The sequence below is a fragment of the Passer domesticus genome, chromosome 22 (genome assembly GCF_036417665.1).
Source record: "Passer domesticus isolate bPasDom1 chromosome 22, bPasDom1.hap1, whole genome shotgun sequence".
NCBI classification, from domain to species: Eukaryota; Metazoa; Chordata; class Aves; order Passeriformes; family Passeridae; genus Passer; species Passer domesticus.
Genome location: NC_087495.1, coordinates 7,099,717 through 7,115,620, shown reverse-complemented (window position 1 = coordinate 7,115,620; position 15,904 = coordinate 7,099,717). Strand labels below are relative to the sequence as shown.

At 54.4% G+C, this 15,904-nt stretch overlaps 1 protein-coding gene across 7 annotated transcripts in view; it reads left to right on the top strand.

The window, feature by feature from the left end:
* RERE (arginine-glutamic acid dipeptide repeats) overlaps positions 1–7,883 on the top strand; it is a 168,626-nt gene extending 160,743 nt beyond the window's left edge. For 6 of the 7 annotated variants that reach the window (XM_064397459.1, XM_064397458.1, XM_064397461.1 and 3 more), the window contains 6 exons: positions 41–1,404; positions 1,612–1,834; positions 2,277–3,000; positions 4,193–4,339; positions 4,519–4,699; positions 5,101–7,883. In XM_064397459.1, coding sequence (XP_064253529.1) covers positions 41–1,404; positions 1,612–1,834; positions 2,277–3,000; positions 4,193–4,339; positions 4,519–4,699; positions 5,101–5,134 — 2,673 coding nt within the window. In that variant the 3' untranslated portion in view covers positions 5,135–7,883. The remainder of the gene's footprint in view (positions 1–40; positions 1,405–1,611; positions 1,835–2,276; positions 3,001–4,192; positions 4,340–4,518; positions 4,700–5,100) is intronic. The other variant, XM_064397463.1, reaches the window with a different exon arrangement.
* The last annotated feature ends 8,021 nt before the right edge of the window (positions 7,884–15,904 follow it).

The following is a 15,904-nucleotide window of genomic DNA, read 5'->3' as shown; positions in this document are numbered from 1 at the left end:
CTTTCCTGGGCTCAGCGGTCACTGCTGCCTCTCCCCACAGGAGATCAGCAGGCCCAACTCGCCCTCGGAGGGAGAGGGCGAGGGCGAGAGCTCGGACAGCCGCAGCGTCAACGACGAGGGGAGCAGCGACCCCAAGGACATCGACCAGGACAACCGCAGCACGTCCCCCAGCATCCCCAGCCCCCAGGACAACGAGAGCGACTCGGATTCCTCCGCTCAGCAGCAAGTGCTGCAGGCGCAGCCCCAAGTGCTGCAGGCCCCGAGCAGCTCTGCCCAGGCTGCTGCTCCCACCCCGCCGGTGCCAGCCGCGCTGCCGCCCGCGTCCAGCGCCGCCCCGGCCCCCGCGCAGGCGTCGCCGCCGGCGTCGCAGCCCTCGGGCCAGCCGCAGCCCCCCGCGGGCCCCGCTCCCCACTCGCACATCCAGCAGGCCCCCGCGCTGCACCCGCAGAGGCTCCCGTCTCCCCACCCTCCCCTGCAGCCCCTGCAGCCGCAGAGCCAGCCCGCGCCCGCCGCGGCGCAGCCGCACGCGCAGCCGCCGCTGCACGGCCAGCCCCAGCCTGCGCCTCACGGCCTGCAGGCCCAGCCGCTGCTGCCCCACGCCGGGCCTGCGCAGCCCTTCTCCCTGCCCGCCCAGCCAGCTCAGTCTCAGGTGCCCCTCCAGACGCAAGCCCCGTCGCACTCGCACTCGGCGCTGCAGGTGGCGCAGCCCGTCCTGCCCAGCGCGGCCCCGCTGCAGCCGGCGCAGCCCCCGCGCGAGCAGCCGCTGCCGCCCGCCCCCATGGCCATGCCCCACATCAAGCCTCCCCCCACCACGCCCATCCCGCAGCTGCCCGCTGCTCCGGCCCACAAGCACCCTCCCCATCTCTCCGGGCCGTCTCCGTTCTCCATGAACTCCAACTTGCCTCCGCCGCCCGCCCTGAAGCCTCTGAGCTCGCTGTCCACCCACCACCCTCCCTCAGCACACCCTCCTCCCCTGCAGCTGATGCCCCAGAGCCAGCCGCTGCAGTCCTCGCCAGCCCAGCCTCCCGTGCTGACCCAGAGCCAGAGCCTTCCTCCTCCTGCCAGTCACCCCCCGTCTGGACTCCATCAGGTTTCCTCCCAGCCCCCCTTCTCTCAGCACCCCTTTGTGCCCGGGGGCCCCCCTTCCATCACGCCTCCTTCGTGCCCCTCCACTTCCACGCCGCCCACCGTGCCTGGCATCCCTCTGCAGACCCCCATCTCCACGTCAGCAGCTTCTAGTGGGACGGTGCCCGTGGTGACAGCCTGCACGCTGCCACCCATCCAGATCAAGGAGGAGGTCCCCGATGAGGCTGAGGAGCCGGAGAGCCCTCCACCCCCACCCCGGAGTCCATCCCCAGAGCCCACCGTGGTGGACATCCCCAGTCACGCCAGCCAGTCCGCCAGGTATGGAGCTTTCAGCAGTGCTCTTTGCCTGTTTCATACTCCGCTGTCTGTGGACCAGTACAGTTAATTTTTGCCTGGCTTTCTGGGAAGCTGGTAGTGTTGGTGTAAGTGTAGAATGATATTTTTTAGTTTGGACATACAGCTCTCAAATCCCACGCTCCTGCACCTCTCCCAGGGCTGAGCTCTTCTCTCCTGTGTTCCTTGCAGGTTCTATAAGCACCTGGACCGTGGCTACAATTCATGCTCCAGAGCAGACCTGTACTTCATGCCTCTGGCAGGATCCAAACTGGCCAAGAAGAGAGAAGAGGCCATCGAAAAGGCCAAAAGGGAAGCGGAGCAGAAAGCCAGGGAAGAGAGGGAAAGAGAAAAAGAAAAAGAGAAGGAGAGAGAGAGGGAGCGTGAGCGCGAGAGAGAAGCGGAAAGAGCCGCGGTAGGTCTGGTTCTGGCTCGGAGCTGGGTAAGGGAATTGATGGTGGGTCTGACCTGGGTGATGCTGCAGGATGCAGATCCCCAGGAGCACTTTAACCCGCTCAGGGGTCTGTGAGCATGGAGCTGTGTGTAGGGACTGAGATCCAGCCCGCTCTGAGCACCTCCCGGCCTGCCTGAGACTGTCCTCTCCTTAAAGGAGATGGAGAGTTTCTGCCCCTGGTCTGGGGCTGTGGGAAGCCGGAGCAGCTGGGCAGAGCTAGGCCAGTTGTTTGCATTCACCCTGCAGTTGGGAGAGCACTGTGAATGCCTTTGTGTCCTCGCACTGCTGTGCACAGAGCACACGAGTGCTGCCTCCTGGAAAGGGGCTGCAGGCGGAGGGGAGGTGCGTGTGAGGCTGAGGTGCTCTGCGTTGACCTGAGGCTCTCTCCCCCCGTTGTGTGCAGCAGAAGGTGTCCAGCTCCTCCCACGAGGGCCGTCTGGGCGAGTCGCAGCTCAGCGGGCCGGCCCACATGAGGCCTTCCTTCGAGCCGCCGCCGACCACCATCGCGGCCGTGCCGCCGTACATCGGGCCGGACACGCCGGCGCTACGGACGCTGAGCGAGTACGCGCGGCCCCACGTCATGTCCCCGACCAACCGCAACCACCCCTTCTTCGTGCCCCTCAACCCCACGGACCCGCTGCTGGCCTACCACATGCCCGGCCTCTACAACGTGGACCCCAGCATCCGCGAGCGGGAGCTGCGCGAGCGCGAGATCCGCGAGCGCGAGATCCGCGAGCGCGAGCTGCGCGAGAGGATGAAGCCCGGCTTCGAGGTGAAGCCCCCCGAGCTGGACGCGCTGCACCCCGCCACCAACCCCATGGAGCATTTCGCCAGGCACGGGGCACTGACTATCCCACCCACGGCGGGGCCTCACCCCTTCGCCTCCTTCCACCCGGGGCTGAACCCGCTGGAGAGGGAGAGACTGGCGCTGGCGGGGCCGCAGCTGCGGCCGGAGATGAGCTACCCGGACCGGCTGGCGGCCGAGCGCATCCACGCCGAGCGCATGGCCTCGCTCACCAACGACCCCCTGGCGCGGCTGCAGATGTTCAACGTCACCCCCCACCACCACCAGCACTCGCACATACACTCGCATCTACACCTACACCAGCAGGACCCCCTACACCAAGGTGAGCCCCTGGGGCTGGGAACAGCTAGGAACGGGTCTGAGCCTGGAACTCAAAGAGGAAATCCCGGTCTGCGTGTCCGTGTTGTGGTTCTGTGCTGTGTAAGGTTGTGGTAACTAAAGTGCAGTTACCTTTTGTGGGGTGGTGGTAGCACCACGGCGATCTTCCTTCAGACTCTCACTGTGAAAGGTTTGCTGGTTTGTTCTGGGTTGGTTTTTTTAAGTACTGCTGTCCTAGAGCAGCACCTTACAGCTGTAATAATTAATAGTCTCAGAAATGAATCTGTGCCTTGCCCATTTCTGAGGCAAGATACATGCTTACTGCTCCAGAGTCCTGGACATGAGGCACTCAGCAGAAATGTTCACGTTTTCTGTGACAGAGTGGAGAGAAGATGGCAAGCCAGGCACCAGGTGCTGCAGCTGCCAAGTGAGGGGAGGGGAGTGTCAGAGTACTTAAAATGCAGGTTCTGGTGTCTGGCTGCCAGTGCAGTGTTTGTGCCAGCAAATGTGGAATTCTTTGCCCTGCAGCAGCGTCCATTCAGTGTGCTGGGATGCCCGCTTTTGGAGCTGGAGGGAATGTGAGTGCTGTTGCAGAAGCCAGGTGGGACAGCAAGGAAAGCAGCGGGGTGGTGTGAGGTTCTTGAGGCCTGGGGGGTTGCAGGTGGGAGATGGCAGTGCTGGATGTCAGCATTGCTGAGGCTCACTGCAGGAATCACAGGTGGCTCAGGTGCAGGCAGGTTTGCAAAGCCCTGGCAGCAGAGGAATTTGACACAGGCTGTGTGTACAAGGGTCCTGTTGCCAGCTGAGCCAGTCGCTGAGCACCTCTGTGCAGGTAAGTCTGGAGGCTCCCCAGGTGCTTGTTCTGGACAGAACCACGGCTTGTACATTGTCCCTGCCAGTCCAGGGAGAGGCTGGTGCAGACACAGCCAAGGCAGTTCACTGCCAGGTCTCTCTGTGTGTGTTTGAGGAGTGATTTGGCTTTGTGCTCTGCCAGCTCCAGGCACAGTGAGGGCTCTGGGGTGGTTCTGGCTCCAGGGGCTCCCCTGGTGCTCAAGGCTGTTACAAGCCCTGTGTCTCCTTAGAGTGGGGATGAGCAGAGGGTGGAATGACCCCACATTTGTGCTGTGCACCAGCTGAGGGAATTGTTCTGGCTTTGTGTTCCTTTTCCTGGTGGAAACTCTCTCTTTCTCCCTCAGGCTCAGCAGGACCTGTTCATCCCCTGGTGGATCCTTTAGCAGCTGGACCCCACCTGGCACGTTTTCCCTACCCACCTGGGACCATCCCCAACCCATTGCTAGGGCAGCCACCTCATGAGCATGAAATGCTCCGACATCCAGTCTTTGGTGAGAGCATTTTTTGGTCCTTTGCAAGGGCTGGCTTTGCTCTGCAGTGCCATCTTTTATTGTGGGGTCAGCATTTCTCAGTGGGGGGAGTCCAGCTGTGGCTTTGGGTGCCCGTGGTGGCTTGGTGGGGTGAAGAAGCAGCAAAGCAAGAGTGTGAAAGTGGTGCCTGTCCCCCTCAGGTACTCCCTACCCTCGGGACCTGCCTGGTGCCATTCCACCTCCCATGTCAGCAGCCCACCAGCTGCAGGCCATGCACGCGCAGTCGGCAGAGCTGCAGAGACTGGCCATGGAGCAGCAGTGGTTGCACGGGCACCCTCACATGCACGGAGGGCACCTACCCAGTCAGGAAGATTACTACAGGTGAGGCTGCAGTGAAGGCTCTTGGGGACCTGGGAATTGCATCCTCTTCCTCCACATTCCTTCTTTTTCCCTGGGAATTTTCACCTCTCTTGCTGCGTGCTCAGCCCTGATGCACTTAGAGGTGAAAGCTGTGCTCAGACCTGCTCTGGGCAGGTGGGAAGTGAGGCCCAAATTTCTGGCACAACGTGAGAGTGGCTGGGTGTCTGTCCTGTTGCAGAGCCCCAGTCACATCCCAGCTCAGAGCTGGCACTGGTGACTGTGCCCACCTGTGGGTACCCTGGGCTGGGGCAGTGCCCAGAGCTCACAGCCCTGCTCCCTGCAGGGCTGGCAGGAGGGCAGAGCAGCCCCCTGTGTCTCTCACCTCCTTCGTTGTGTTAAAATGGTTTTTCTTTCTCTTGCAGTCGACTGAAAAAAGAAGGCGACAAACAGTTGTAATAAATTATTTATTTGTAACGCTGGCTATGGAAACCCCAGTCCTTGGCAAGGAGTGGAACATTTTTACATACAAGAAGAGCTACAAAAGGAAAAGAATATCTTATAAAGATTTCTTTATATATTTAAAACAGAAGCAGCCACCCAACAAGTAGAGACTTATCAGCATAGTGTTCATTTGTAGAGAAGATTTCTCAAGACTGGTGTGGGTCTCCCTGCATGAAAACATATTCAGAAGCCTATGGGAAACACAGGACTGTGTGGAATATTCAGAGAACTTCCTGCAATCTTGGTTTTTTTTTTCCTTTTCTTTTCTTACTAGTTTGTTTTCAGTAGGTGCTAGAATCAGGTTCACAACACAAGTCACTGTGCGTGAAGGGACACTCAATGCATCTATAGGTAATTAAAAAAAAAACAAGGATTGCAAGTAGGTGACATAACAAGCTCTGAATCCAAGTGCTATAATAATAAAAAAATCTACTTTTATTTTAATACATTGTAGGAAATCTTCATAATTTTAAAGAGAGCTCAGTTCTGCAGCATGGCTTTTTAAGTCTGTAAATAACTTTTTTTGCGTAGAGGGGAGAAACAAAACAAAACAAACTCCAGAAACGTTTATCTTGATTTTCAGTAACATCACAAATTGTGAATTCCTACCTGGTATTGACAGAATACAGAGTTGATTTTTTAATAAAATATATATATATAATTATCCCTTTAATTAAAGGGAATGGTGGGTATCAATAATTTCAAATGGGTAAAAGCTTGACATTTGGTTTGATATCAACAATAAGCATTAAAGGGATTTGCAGGGATAATGTTGCAAATGACTGTTTCTGTTCTTGGTTTTTGGTTGTTTGGGGGTTTTTGTTCGTGTTCCATCTCTCTGTTCTGCAGCTGATTTTGTTGACTTGGGTTTCTCAGCAGCTCAGATGTCCCTTGGACCCCGCTGGCCCTTTTGGTGCCACCTTCAGTGGTTCATTCCCAGTGTGGCCATAAAACACTTCTTCCCTGTGACCTTTTGAAACTTAATCTAGCTCCATTGGGCAGAAAGTTCAGAGAAATAATCTGTTCTAAAAATCTCTTTTTAAAGATATTCCATGGCTCAGAGTCGTGCAGCCAGGATTTTGTACCTGGACACCTCCTGTCTGATAAGTTCCTAAGAAAAGTGGACTTGGCAGCTTGGTTTTCATGGAGTTGTGTTGCAAAGACCACTCTGTTTTTCTCTTTGGCTGTTTGGGTTTGGGTTTTTATCAGCCAAAACTGCTCAGCTGCCCCAGTGTTGTGTCCCTGAGTGCCCTGGGACAGGGACACTTTGTGCCTCCCCACCCCAGTCCCTGCAGGGTGGCTCCTCCTGGCTGCTCCCAGCAGGGTGTGGAGAGGACAGCAATGCACAGTGAGCATTCAAGGAGGCAGCTCTGCCTACAGGGCAGATTTTTAACCTTTTTTGCCACAGTTTTTCGTTGCTGGAGCAGAGGGTGATGCGAGCAATGGGCATCTGAAGCTGCTGGCCATTTTTTTCTGCCGGTGCACAACTGCCCCTGTTCTCTCTCCACCCCCAGTGCTCTGTGCTGCTGTAGCCTGGCCAGGGTGCTGATCCCAGCACTGCCCTGAGCCACTCTGATGGGGTTGTAGTTAATCAGGCACAGTGCTCACCCCCTGCTGCTCAGCCCACTCAGAAACCTTCCAGGCCCACTGAGGCAGGGGTAGAGGGGAGAGCAGGGGATTTTCCTGCTGAAATTCCCTTTTTGCTGTGCCCAGTGCAAATCTCAGTGCTGCAGCCCTGCTGAGGTGTTTCCTCAGTCCTGTGTCTCACTCTGGGGGAAGTTGGGAGGGACAGCTTGTGTTCCTGGCCTGGAGGTGAATCCTTGTCTGTGGCTGTGGCAGGGATGGGGTGAAAAGCTTTCCTTGGGGAGCAGGGGTGAATTCTGCTCCCGGCTGAGCAGCCAGGAGGACGGGCCTGCTCAGCAGAGTGCCTCAGTTCGCTTTAGAAAAGGGCTCATCAGGCACATTTCAGTTCAACTTCTCCCTCCTTTGGTTCTGCTGGGTGGAATTGGGGAGTTTGGGGGAGTTCAGCCACTTCAGCCATTTCTTCTGACCCTTCTCTTGCTGTTTTTTAGCCATAGCTCTTCAGAAAAAGGAAAAGCTAATTCCCTCCAGTGGTCCTCTCTGTATTCCTTATTTTTCAGCTGAAGTTGCAGTCTGTTTTGAAGTTGTTCACTGATTTATTTTTTTTTCCCAGAAGAGCATTCTAATAATTTATGGGAGCTTTTTGTTCACATCATTCAGCAGATAAGCACTGAAATTCCTCAGTTTTAGCCCAGTGATTAACTACAACTTTACCTGCAGTGGCTTCTGAAGCCATCTCGGTGTTCGATGCCCTGTTTTTAAAAAAAAAAAACAAAAACAACCCAGACCTTCTGATTTTCTTTCAAGAAATCTCTCTTATTTTTCCTCTGTTCCAAAAGTTTATTTTTAAAATTTTGCTTTAGTGTTTTTGAAACGTCTCTCTTGTTCTATGTCGTCATGGTTGAGCTTGTTTCACTGCACCGTTCAAGCAGAGTGTACATTCTGACTGCTACATTTATATATATCTTGAAGCTTAATGTATATATGAGTAGTTTGCCATGGGATAACACAGTGTAAACAGAGTAGAAACCCAGAAATCGTGACTTCTGTGTTCTCTCCATTTGAGTATTTTGTAATTTTTTTGAAATATTTGTGGACATAAATAAAACCAAGCTACACTACAGCAGCCAGGCTTTGCCTGCAGGCGAAATGTGTCTCGTGATTGGTGTTGGTGGAGAGGAGCTGCTTTCACTGGGGTGGTGTGGCTGCTGCCCTGGCCACCTTGTCTGTCTTCTCTTGCCTTTGTTTTTTCCCTCTCTGAGATAATTTTGTTTTTAATGCACAGTGCACAAACACCAACGTCACGTCCAGTTCCAGTTCTGCATCCCTGAGCCCCACTGCTGCTCTGCTGCTCAGTTCCCAGTGTAACACTGGGGATGCCCCAGTGGCTGCATTTTTGGGAGTTGTTTTTCCTGGGAGAACAAACAGGAAACAAGTTTTTCCTCATTTGTGCCAGTGCTGACCCAAACTGAGCCTGAGCTGGCACGAGCTGCCCTCCAAGGGGTCACTGCAGAGAGGGAGACTCACAGCAACTCCCTGGCTTGGAAAAGCTGAAATTACCTTCCAATTCCATCAATTTGTGATTCCCACAGGGACTGCAGTGTGTGAGAGGGGAGGAAAAACCCCAGGGAGGCGTTGGGGTGGCACAGGGAGCTTTGGAGAGCAATGTTTGGCCAGCAGGGACAGGGGGAGGCTGCTCCTGCTGTGGGCACTCAGGAATGGGGGATTTGGGTCCAGGCAGGGTAATTCTGGGTCTGGGCACTCAGGAATGGGGGATTTGGGTCCAGTCAGGGTAATTCTGGGTCTGGGCACTCAGGAATGGGGTTTTGGGTCCAGTCAGGGTTAATTCCTGCTCTGGGCACTCAGGAATGGGGGATTTGGGTCCAGGCAGGGTAATTCTCACTCTGGGCACTCAGGAATGGGGGATTTGGGTCCAGGCAGGGTAATTCCTGCTCTGGGCACTCAGGAATGGGGGATTTGGGTCCAGGCAGGGTAATTCTCACTCTGGGCACTCAGGAATGGGGGTTTTGGGTCCAGGCAGGGTAATTCTCACTCTGGGCACTCTGAGAGGAGTGAGCTGTTGCTGGAGCTCAGGGCAGGCACACAGGGCTTGGTGACAAATTCCAGGAGGGGCTGTTCTATTTATACCCCTGGCATTTTGGGAGGGGAAGGTCAGCTCTTGTCTGCTGGAAATAGCTTCTGAAAGTGCTCCTCCCCAGCCTGTGCTATTTATTGTGACATTTCTTTTTTTAATTCCTCGTGCTCAGCGTAGAACTTGAGGGGGCTCAGGCTGCAGTGTCCTGCAGGAAGTTCAGAGTTTCCAGATGTAAAATGATGAATTCCACGGGGACGGGGCTGAGGAGGACTTTTACCCCGGGATAAATCAAACAGGGCAGTGACTGAATTGTGGTTCTGTGTCAGTGGGCTCCTGCTGTGGCAGGGTGGGAGCTGGCAGCCCTGGCCTGGGTGCCTTTGTCACCTGCACTTGGCACAGTTCTGTGAGGCTGGGGCTGGGTAAAACACCCTTGGTGGGTTTGTCCTGCCTCAGCTGGATTGGTTCAGTGTCACCCAGCTGTCACTTTATCCTCCTCTCCAGTTCACTGCTTCACAGCTTCATGTCTTCATGGAGGGGCAGATAAAATGGACATCAGTATTTGAAATTAAATAGACATCAGCAGCAGTGTTTGAAATGAGGTGGACATCAGCAGTGTTTTAAATGGACATCAGCAGCAGTGTTTGAAATTAAATGGGTAGCAGCAGCAGTGTTTGAAATTAAATAAACATCAGCAGTATTTGAAATGCACATCAGCAACGGTGTTTTGAATGAGATGGACATCAGCAGCTGTCCATATTATACAATAAAGATTGTATAATATTAAAGAATATTATACAATTAAAGATTGTATCATATTCTTTAATATTATACAATCTTTAATTCTTTAAATTTAAATGGATATCAGCAGCAGTGTTTAAATGAGATGGACACCAGCAGCAGTGTTTAAAGTTAAATGCACAGCAGCAGCAGCAGCAGCGTTTGCAGCATGCCAGGGCACCCTCAGCAGTAAAGCAGCACACTGTGGTGCCACCACTCTGCTTTCACATCCCTGTGCTGCAGATTGGGTGATTCCACACAAATTCTCCCTTTTCCTTCTCTCTTATTTAAAGCCGAGCTCCTTGGCTCCACGGATTTCTTCTGGAGAGATTTCTGGGCCAGAAACTGTTGGGAGGTGTTGTGACAGAAATGCCTTCATCTAAATGTAAATGTTGCTGCCCTGCCTCGGGCTGCCTTTGAGAGGCTTTTTCTGTGGCAAGCAGCTCCAAATAATGGTCCCAATCAATTGATTCATGTCAATAAAAGGGCTTTTATATGTTTATTTGAAATGTGTTCTGGGCTGATGGGGCCGCGTTTGTTTTTCAGGCAGGTGTGTCAGATGGAGTGAGAGGGAGCAGGAAATCATAATGAGAATAATAACAAAAATAGGAACAATAACAAGGAGGAAAAGGAATGCTGTAGGTCTGGTTGGGAGGAGTTACAGTTTGGGGTCTTGGGGGGGGAAGAACAAAGTGCCTCAGTCGTGGGACACGAGGAAAAGGAGAGAACTGCCTGGCACAGTGCTCCTCCCGAGCCTGGCACGGCTCGGGTTGGGTCTGGGGAGTGAAGGAGATCCCCACAGTCCCCGACACCAACTGAGATTTCCCAGTGCAGAAACCTCTGCTGGTCATCCTGGACACATCAGCCGGGCATCCTCTGACCCAGAGGAGGGAAAGCAGGGGAGGGGGCACACCAAGCTGCAACCACAACTCATTACACTTAATTTGTGTTCTGCACCACGTGTGAGTTCTGTCTGTGCTCTCCTGCCAGCAGCACCCTTGGGCAGGCTCTGGGTGCCAGGCGTTCATTCCCTGTGAGCTGGGCGTGTCTGGGGGCCCTGAGGGGGCTCTGGCAGGTGCTGATGGCAGTGCCAGCTGCTGTGCCCTTGGGGCTGCTGGGGTAACCCTGCCTGCAGCTGCCGCCTTTTCCTTCTCTCCAGCAGAGCTTGGCATTCGTGACAAATGACTCCATGGCCCACTGAGGGGTAAACCTGTGCCAGGGCTGTGCCAGTCTGCCCAGGTGAGAGATAAATCTGTGCCCAGGCTGTGCCAGTGCAGGTGAGGGATAAACCTGTGCCAGGGCTGTGCCAGTGCAGGTGAGGGATAAACCTGAGCCCAGGGCTGTGCCAGTGCAGGTGAGGGATGAATCTGTGCCCAGGCTGTGCCAGTGCAGGTGAGGGATGAATCTGTGCCCAGGCTGTGCCAGTCTGCCCAGGTGAGGGATGAATCTGTGCCCAGGCTGTGCCAGTCTGCCCAGGTGAGGGATGAATCTGTGCCCAGGCTGTGCCAGTCTGCCCAGGTGAGGGATGAATCTGTGCCCAGGCTGTGCCAGTCCAGGTGAGGGATAAACCTGAGCCCAGGGCTGTGCCAGTCTGCCCAGGTGAGGGATAAATCTGTGCCCAGGCTGTGCCAGTCTGCCCAGGTGAGGGATAAACCTGTGCCCAGGCTGTGCCAGTCCAGGTGAGGGATAAACCTGAGCCCAGGGCTGTGCCAGTCTGCCCAGGTGAGGGATAAACCTGTGCCAGCCCTGCCCTGCAGTGACCACCCTGAGCTGCTGGATGTGCAGGGCAGTGGTGCAGCTGGCTCCGTGTGCTCAGAAGGCTCAGCTATTACTTAACGATATTATATTAAAGAATATTGTACTGATTGTACTAAGGAATACAGAAAAGATACTTACTGAATGCTCAAAATATAAAAAAAAATATTAAAAAATAGAAAATATAAAAAATAATAAAATATTTTAAAATATTAAAAAATATAAAAAATAAATATTAAAAATATAAAAAAATATTAAAAATGTAAAATGTGTCCTGACTGCAGCTCTCAGTGTGTTGGGAGACGGGGCACTGGGCACTGACCAGGGCATAGAAAATGGCACTGACCCTGGCACTGCCCATGGCACTGACCCCGGCACTGACCCTGGCACTGACCCTGGCACTGAGGGCTCCCTCCCTGCCCAGGCTGGCCGGTGCTGTCCCCTGCCTCGGGTGCCAGGGCAGGATTTGCCACTGGATGGCAGCAGCTGCTCGGGAAACGGGAATCCAGCCCTCGAGCATCTCCGGCAGCCGCAGAAGAGAATTCTCTGTCCCTGGCCAGCAGCTGGGGATCAATAGATCCCTGTGCCAGCAGCTGGGATCCATCCCTGTGCCAGCTGGGATCCACCCCTGTGCCAGCTGGGGATCAATCCCTGTGCCAGCTGGGATCAATCAATCCCTGTGCCAGCTGGGGATCAATCAATCCCTGTGCCAGCTGGGATCCATCCCTGTGCCAGCTGGGATCCACCCCTGTGCCAGCTGGGGATCAATCCCTGTGCCAGCTGGGATCCACCCCTGTGCCAGCTGGGATCAATCCATCCCTGTGCCAGCAGCTGGGGATCCATCCCTGTGCCAGCTGGGATCCATCCCTGTGCCAGCCGGGATCCATCCCTGTGCCAGCTGGGATCAATCAATCCCTGTGCCAGCCGGGATCCATCCCTGTGCCAGCTGGGATCAATCCATCCCTGTGCCAGCTGGGATCAATCCCTGTGTCAGCCGGGATCCATCCCTGTGCCAGCTGGGATCAATCCCCGTGCTAGCTGGGATCAATCAATCCCTGTGCCGGCTGGGGATCAATCCATCCCTGTGCCAGCTGGGATCCATCCCTGTGCCAGCTGGGGATCCATCCCTGTGCCAGCCGGGATCAATCCATCCCTGTGCCAGCCGGGATCCATCCCTGCAGCAGAAGGGGCAGGCTGAGGTGGCACAGCCCTGGCACAGCAGCACAGCCAGGAAGGAGCCCAGCACTGGCAGCCTCTCGTCCCTGAGCTCTCTGCAGGCTGGGCAGCAAATCAGACCTGGAGGAGCCCGGCCCCAGCCCCTCTGGGGGCTCTTTTTGGGAGGCTGGGGGTGCAGGGGCAGCTGCTGCCCCAGGGCCGTGTGTCCCTGCAGGAATCTCAGCGGGCAGGGGCAGCCTGGGAGGCGCCGCGGGGCCCCGGAGAGGAGCCGGGCTCTGAAATTGGAGCCCGTGTCCCCTCCTGCTGCAGGCAGAGCCCTGCAGGAGCTCCTGTCAGCTGCTGGGCTTCGCCAGGGAGCTCAGCTCTGACCCGCGACGTGCTCTGCTCTGCAGCCCTGACAAACATCTGAGCCTGCAGCCCGAGCTGCTGCTCTGGGCCAGGGCAGCCCGGCCCTGGTGCTGCTGCTGCTCCAGCCCTGTCCTGCTGCTCCCAGCCCTGTCCCTGCTGCTCCAGCCCTGTCCTGCTGCTCCCAGTCCTGTCCCTGCTGCTCCCAGCCCTGTCCTGCTGCTCCAGCCCTGTCCCTGCTCCCAGCCCTGTCCTGCTGCTCCCAGTCCTGTCCCTGCTGCTCCAGCCCTGTCCTGCTGCTCCCATCCCTGTCCCTGCTCCCAGCCCTGTCCCTGCTCCCAGCCCTGTCCCTGCTGCTCCCATCCCTGTCCTGCTGCTCCAGCCCTGTCCCTGCTGCTCCAGCCCTGTCCCTGCTCCCATCCCTGTCCCTGCTCCCATCCCTGTCCTGCTGCTCCAGTCCTGTCCCTGCTGCTCCAGCCCTGTCCTGCTGCTCCAGCCCTGTCCCTGCTGCTCCAGCCCTGTCCTGCTGCTCCAGCCCTGTCCTGCTGCTCCCAGCCCTGTCCTGCTGCTCCCATCCCTGTCCTGCTGCTCCCATCCCTGTCCTGCTGCTCCCATCCCTGTCCTGCTGCTCCCAGCCCTGTCCCTGCTCCCAGCCCTGTCCTGCTGCTCCAGCCCTGTCCCTGCTCCCATCCCTGTCCTGCTGCTCCAGCCCTGTCCTGCTGCTCCCAGCCCTGTCCTGCTGCTGCTCCCAGCCTAGTTCTGGTCCCTGCCACCCTGCTGGCTGTCCTGGCAGGGTTTGGTCCCTGTCCCTGTCACCCTGCTGGCTGTCCTGGCAGGGTTTGGTCCCTGTCCCTGCCACCCTGCTGGCTGTCCTGGCAGGCTCAGGCCCTGCTCCCTGTCCCTGTCACCCTGCTGGCTGTCCTGGCAGGGTTTGGTCCCTGTCCCTGTCACCCTGCTGGCTGTCCTGGCAGGCTCAGGCAGCAGAGCAGGAGCTGCTCCTCCCCAGAGGGGCTCTCACACACTCCTGCAGCAGCCGGGGCCGGGGGCGGCTCGGGGGCTCCCGAAGCTCCTCTCTGCAGTCACAGCTTCCTCGGGAACGTTGTTGTGCAAACCCTGCCTGGGCGAGGCTCTGGAGGCAGCTCTGGGCTCCCCAGCACAGCCACAGCAGGAGCAGAGCTGCTGGATCTGTGGGAAGGCAGAGCAGCCAGATGGCGACAGGGCAGGGGGAGAGGGGGATTTGTCAGGGAGCAGCTCCATATTCCAGTTTCCATTTGGGGCCCTGCTGCCGTGAGAGTGCCCTGGCAGAGGCTGCCTGGGACCAGCTGGGGAGAAAAGGGAGCAGGGAGGGCAGGGAGCCGTGGCCATGGCAGCACCCACTGCAATGAAAATTGATTTATGCACTGTATCTTCCAAGTAAAAACTGGGGCTGAGAGCGTGGGTTTGAGGAGGAGCTTCCTGGTGCTGTTGGGGTGGACACACCAGAGTTTAAGGCTGATGTGAGTCTGGCTGCTCCCAAACCTTCTGGCAGTATTTCCTCCAGAACTGGCCCAGGCTGTGGTTTTATCGGTGCTGCACCAGGAAAATGTTTACTGGCTTTGAAGCCACCCATCCCCAAACTGAGTTTAGGGAGCAAAATTCTTTTGGGAGCCGTGCACGTGACCCTGTGTCTGCTCTAGAGATTATTTTGGTGTTCTGCTCTAGAAGCTGTCTGGCAGGGTCTATGAATGGGCTGGGTGAGATCAGGACCCATTTTTTCTGTCTCTGGCTTTAGCCCTGGGTGTTTGCTTTGAGGAGGATGGAATTTCCTCCTGGGCAGGCAAACAGCATGTTTGAGCTCGGGTCCAGCCCTGCAGTGATGGGGATTAATCTGTTCGGGATGTTTGCTGTGCACACAAATCCCCTTTGAACGGGGGCTGAGCCTGGGCAGCTCTCGGCTCCGCACCAGGGGAAGATCAGCCAGAAATAAATTTGTGCCACAGCCCCCGTGGGCAGCCGGAGCGGCTCTGAGCTTCCTGCAGGCTGGTGTGAAACAGAATCAGGGGAGCGGGGAGCTCCCTGCCAAAATATGGAACACCTCATAAAGCTGCAGGGAGGAAACAGCCCCAGCCACGGCCCAGAGTCGGGGAGGGAAAATGCACAGGACATAAAGCCCAGGGAGCCAGCCCAGGATGCCAGCTAATGAGCTTTTTAATTAGCTGCAATTGCAGGCAAGGTTTAAAACCCAAAGAAGTGAGTAAATTAAAGATTTAAAAGACTGAACAGAATCGATGCGGGGTCAGCACTTAAAATATTCGAATGCCAAAGCAGTTGAGTTTGGGGGGGCTTGCGGGGCTGCAGCAGAGCCTGAAGGGAGCAGCAGGCTCAGGGTCTGCTCCAAGCCCTGTGGCTGCTCCCTGCTGTCTGCAGGGCGCATCCACCACCCTGCAGGGGCACCTGCAGCCCCGCCTGGCCTGCAGCCTGCAGGGGCTTTCTGCATAAAATTTATATTATATTATATTATATTATATTATATTATATTATATTATATTATATTATATTATATTATATTATATTATATTATATTATATTATATTATATTATATTATATTATATTATATTATATTATATTATATTATATTATATTATATTATATTATATTATATTATATTATATTATACTATATTATATTATCATATTATATTATGTTATGTTATCAATATATATATAAGATATAGTAATATAATATATTATATAAATAATATATAATATATAATAATATAGTATAGTATGTAATGTAATGTAATAATATAACATAACATAACATAATATAATATATTATAATATAATATAATATAATATAATATAATATAATATAATATAATATAATATAATATAATATAATATAATATAATATAATATAATATAATATAATATAATATAATATAATATAATATAATATAATATAATATAATATAATATAATATAATATAATATAATATAGTATAGTATAATATAAT